The 5,618-nt window shown below is 41.2% G+C and overlaps 1 protein-coding gene across 1 annotated transcript; it reads left to right on the top strand.

Moving 5' to 3' along the window:
* Positions 1-770: 770 nt before the first annotated feature.
* On the top strand, positions 771-3,320 carry LOC122086287 (retrovirus-related Pol polyprotein from transposon 297). Its single transcript, XM_042655036.1, has 2 exons — positions 771-1,831; positions 1,973-3,320. Exons 1-2 carry the CDS (start codon positions 771-773, stop codon positions 3,318-3,320), a joined length of 2,409 nt encoding a protein of 802 aa, XP_042510970.1.
* The last annotated feature ends 2,298 nt before the right edge of the window (positions 3,321-5,618 follow it).

Genomic DNA, 5,618 nt, shown 5'->3' with positions numbered 1-5,618 from the left:
AACTTGCTACTATAGAATCTGGTTCTAACATTGGTGCTTTCATTGAGAGAATCCATGGCTGAAGGAACCAGATTCACTAAACTTGATGAGACCATTAAGACGATCCAAAGCTTCCAAACCTCACAATATCAAGAAGTCAGTGAATTAAAGAAGTCTACAGATCTACACTTTGCAGAGATCAACACTACTCTAAAGCAATTCATGGCAACTGTGGAAGCTCGACTGGAAACAATGACTCATCTCAACCAGCACGATCATCAACAGAACGGGAACAATCACAGCTCCCAAGATCGCCACTCTGCGGCATCTCAACATTGTAACCAACATCAACCGATCAAATCAATGCGGCTGGACGTTCCAAGGTTTGATGGAACCGATCCATTAGGCTGGATCTTCAGGATACAACAGTTCTTCGATTATCACGAGACTCCAGACGAACAACGACTCATGATCGCTTCTTTTCACATGGATGGAGCAGCTCATGCTTGGTACCAATGGATGTATTCCAATGGCCTTGTTCGTGACTGGCAGAGATTCTTGGAGGTCCTTAAACAAAGGTTTGGACCCTCATCTTATGAAGATCACAAGGGAGATTTGGCTAAATTGACTCAGGTTACATCTGTTGCTGAATATCAAAATCAATTTGAAAACCTTTCTAACCGTATTACTGGATTATCAGAACCATTCTTGATTAGTTTCTTGTTTCTGGCCTTAAACCTGAGTTGAAAAGAGAGCTATTGGCAGCTCAACCCACTACCCTAACCCAAGCAATGGCTTTAGCTCGCCTTCATGAACAAAAAAATAATGATATGAAGAGATCTTGGAAACCCACAGTGGCAAGAAACTTCACTGGGCCTGGGTTATTGCCTACACCACCTACACAAGCCCTCAAACCTCCATTTTCTCCATCAACAACTATACTTCCAATTAAGAAACTTACTCCTATGGAATTGAAGGCTAGGAGAGAGAAAGGGTTATGTTATAACTGTGATGAGCAGTATACTCCTGGTCACAAGTGCAAAAGTAGGTTCTTGCTTTTAATGGTGGATGATGAAAGTAAAGAAGATGAGGAGAATCAAATTGAAGGAGAACCAACCTTGGATTCTGTTGAAGAGGGGCTACCAGAAATCAGCTTACATGCTCTGGCAGGACCACTTAGCCCAAGTACAATCAGATTAACAGGTACTTGCAACAAACTTCATGTTCATGTTCTTATCGATAGTGGGAGTACCCACAATTTTGTTCAAGAGAAAGTAGCCAATATGCTATCATGGCCAGTTTTCCCTTCAAAGCCTTTTAAAGTATTTGTTGGCAATGGAGAATATCTCTCTTGTACCAAGAAATGTGTTGGGATGACCTTAGAATTACAGGGGCATACATTTACTATGGATCTGTTTGTACTGCCAATACAAGGGGTTGATATAGTATTGGGAATTCGATGGTTGTCCCTTTTGGGACCTATAGTCATGGACTACCAGAAGCTAACAATGGACTTCACCTGGAAAAGTTCCCCAGTACATTTCCAAGGTGAACCTCAATTCAGGTTAGATCCTATCTCAGCCAAGCATGTTAAAAAATTGGCTGCAACTCACTCCATAGCTTCATATTTCCATCTCAAGGGATATCAGTTTTCTAGTATCGAAACTGAAACTACCAAGCAAACTCCTGAGATTCAGAGCATCTTAGAAAAATTTTCTGAGGTATTTGAAGAACCCAAGAGGCTGCCTCCTTCAAGAACAAATGACCATCAGATACACCTTATTCCAGGAGCTACACCAGTTAATGTAAGGCCATACAGGTACCCCCAATTTCAGAAAACTGAAATAGAACGGTTGGTACAAGAGATGTTACAACAGGGAACTATAAGACACTCTTAGAGCCCTTTTTCTTCACCCATACTGCTGGTCAAGAAGAAGGATGGGACTTGGCGTTTTTGTGTAGATTATCGAGCACTTAACTCCATCACCATCAGGGACAGATTTCCTATTCCAACGGTGGAGGAGTTGTTGGATGAGCTTCATGGTGCTTGTTTCTTTTCGAAGCTGGATCTTAGGAGTGGTTACCACCAAATTAGAATGCAAGATAGTGACATTTACAAAACAGCATTTCGCACACATCAGGGACATTATGAATTTGTAGTGATGCCTTTTGGCCTTACAAATGCACCTTCCACTTTTCAATCCATTATGAACCAGCTTTTCCAACCATTTATGAGAAAATTTGTTACGGTGTTTTTTGATGATATTCTGGTATATAGTAAAACTCTACTTGAACATGTGTATCACCTGGAGCTGGTCCTTGGTTGTCTCAAGACAAATCACCTATATGCAAAGCTAAGCAAGTGTAGTTTCTGTCAGGCATCCATATCCTACCTCGGCCATATTGTTTCTGCAGCTGGTGTTAGTCCTGATCCTGAAAAAATTTCAGCAATGCAAGATTGGCCACAGCCACGCACTATTAAGCATCTACGAGGATTTTTAGGTTTGACCGGGTATTATCGGAAATTTGTCCATCACTATGCGAGCATAGCTTTCCCTCTTACAAATCTCCTCAAGAAGGAAGCTTTCCATTGGAATGAATCTGCCCAAAAAGCATTTGATAGATTAAAGGAAGCAATGATTCAAGTGCCGGTCTTATCTCTTCCAAACTTTGACAAGGATTTTGAACTAGAAACTGACGCATCCAATGTGGGCATAGGCGCTGTGTTGATGCAAGAAGGACATCCATTAGCTTTCTATAGTAAGAAGCTATCTCACAAAATGGCAACAACATCAACATATGTCAAGGAATTATATGCTATATCTCAAGCAGTGCAAAAGTGGAGGCAATATTTACTTGGGAGACAATTTATCATTAAAACTGATCATCGAAGCCTCAAGAATTTAATGACTCAAGTCATTCAGACACTTGAACAGCAACAATACCTCAGTAAGCTCTTGGGATTTGTTTATACAATTGTCTACAAACCTGGAAAGGAAAATGAAGCTGCGGATGCTTTATCCAGATTACCAGAAACTGACCTATCCGAGTCTGCACTACAATCTTACACTGAACCGGTCTTTAATATCCTACCACAATTGAAGGTGGAAAATGAAATTGATCCGGAGTTGATGGCAATTCATAAGGCGTTACGGGAAGGCACTAATATTGATTCCCATTACTCTATTAAGGATGGATTACTATTTTACAAAGGCAAAATCAGAATCAGTTCTCAATCTCAGTTGCGGGACTCTATCATCAATGAATTTCATTCTTCCCCATTAGGTGGACATGCTGGAATCCTACGAACTTATATCAGAATTTCCTCTCAATTTCATTAGCCTAAGATGAAACAAAATGTCATCAGATATGTCCAACACTGCCTCATTTGTCAGCAGGTTAAGTACTCTACATCCAATCCTTGGGGACTGTTGCATCCTTTGCCGATTCCAGTTCAAGTTTGGGAAGATGTGGCAATGGATTTTATTACTGGTCTACCCATGTCTAAAGGAGCTACCGTTGTTTTGGTTGTAGTTGATCGCTTAACCAAATATGCTCATTTTGGTTCTTTGCCTTCCAACTTCAATGCATTTAAAGTTTCCCAATTATTCATTGAGATGGTGGTTAAGCTACATGGTATACCAAAGTCCATTGTTTCAGATCGCGACCCGATTTTCCTCAGCAAATTTTGGACTAACTTGTTCAAACTCAGTGGCACTACATTAAGTATGAGCTCTGCATACCACCCGCAGTCTGATGGGCAAACTGAGGTTCTCAATAGATGTTTGGAACAATATCTAAGGGCTTTTGTGATGGACAGACCTCAAGCATGGACCACTTTTCTTCCTTGGGCTGAGTTATGCTACAACACTTCTTTCCATTCGGCAGCACAAATGACACCCTTTCAAGCTCTCTATGGGAGACCTCCACCAACTATTTAGCGATACATCAAGGGATCTTCACCTATTGAAGCTGTCGATCATGAGCTTAGCACTCGCTCCCAATTGTTACAACAACTGAAACTCAACCTGCAGAGGGCTCAACATCGAATGAAAGACATGGCTGATCGACACCGGATTGATAGAGCTTTTGAGGTTGGTACTTGGGTTCTTGTCAAGCTCCAACCTTATAAGCAACAATCATTAGCAGCTCGATCCAGCAACAAATTATGCAGGCGTTATTATGGGCCTTTTCAGATAATCCAAAAGCTGAGTTCTGTTGCTTATAAGTTACAACTACCAGCTGAGAGTAAGATTCACCCAGTATTCCATATTTCTCTTTTGAAACCATTCAAGGGGGATGTCAACACATCATACAACCCTCTCCCAGTTCATAGTGTGGGTAATCGCCCTGTTGTTCTTCCCTTGGCCATTGTAGACAAGCGTCAAGTTTGGGTGCGTGGGGAATTGGTGCCTCAAGTGCTGGTTCAATGGACAGGCTTGGCTCCCGAGGACACTTCTTGGGAGAATTTCAGAACTCTTCAAGCTGCTTATCCACAGTTGCACCTTGAGGACAAGGTGTCTTTTGAAGAGGGTGGGAATGATACACTTGGACCACCTGTGGTTGGACCACCACTTATACAAGAAGAGGATGGGGCTGATCAAGAAGGAATCTCAACCAGGGGACCACAGACTTTTGTATCAAGAAGGACAAGGAAGGTTCCTCATTGGCTAAAAGATTATGTGGTTAGGCCTTAGGAGAGTAATTAGTTTAAAAGATGGTTAGTTAGTTAGACAAGTGGGTGTTAGTATGTTAAACAACCCAGCTTATCTTTCTTTGGAACTGAATATAAAACAAGGAGTACTCTTTGTACTGGGTAATGAAAAATAAATTCATTTTCTTGTCTTCTTCCCCAATCCCCAGTTCTTGAGCTCTGTTCTTCTTCTTCCTTCCTTAATCTCTCATTTCGTTCCTCCCAAACTTGCTACTATAGAATATTTTTCATATTCATTCTGTTTCCCCCACTTCAATTTATTTGGGAATTCCTTATTTCAAGGGGAAGCTCCGGAAATCTCATTGTTCTGACCTCATTCAAAGGGTTAATACAAAACTTAGTACATAGAAAGCTAAATATCTTAGTCAGGCTGGTAAGCAAGTACTCATACATTCGACTTTGTCCTCTCTCCCCCCAGCATTTTATGTCCTGTTTCTCTCTCCTTGTTGAAACTATAAATGAACTCGATTCTTTAAGCTGACAATTCTATTGGTCTAATGGGGAAAAATCTCATATTCCTACTGTTAGTTGGGCCACTATTTGCAAGACAGGAAATCTGGGGGACTTAACATTAAACAAGCTGCGAAGATGAATCTTGCTCTTCTATGCAAACGGGCTTGGTGTCTTCTCTCTCCAGATTCTTCTTTGTGGGGTAAAATAATGAAAGCCAAATATTTTCTAAATTCTTATCTTCTTCATGCCTCTCCCCACTCTTTGGCCTCTTGGGGTTGGAAATCTGTCATTAAAGCCCGTGACCTTCTTACCAAAGCGCTGCTTATTTGGTTGGGTCACGGTAGATCCATCAATCCTTGGACTGACCCTTGGATCCCAGATCATACTCCATCAGCTACTCTTTATCCTCTTCTTCTAATGCTCCTTCCAAAGTTGCTGATCTTTTTGATCCCATAAGTAGACAATGGAACAT

This window comes from Macadamia integrifolia, chromosome 8 (genome assembly GCF_013358625.1).
Source record: "Macadamia integrifolia cultivar HAES 741 chromosome 8, SCU_Mint_v3, whole genome shotgun sequence".
Lineage (NCBI taxonomy): Eukaryota > Viridiplantae > Streptophyta > Magnoliopsida > Proteales > Proteaceae > Macadamia > Macadamia integrifolia.
The sequence above is the reverse complement of the archived record's forward strand: the minus strand, read 5'-3'. Positions and strand labels throughout refer to the sequence as shown.

What these genes read in the sequence shown, in the direction of transcription:
- LOC122086287 (XM_042655036.1), top strand. Translation starts at nt 771, where the DNA reads ATGGCTTTAGCTCGCCTTCATGAACAAAAAAATAATGATATGAAGAGA. An exon ending in CAGAAAACTGAAATAGAACG is followed by an intron (nt 1,832 to 1,972) that starts GTTGGTACAAGA and finishes CATCACCATCAG; the next exon opens with GGACAGATTTCCTATTCCAA.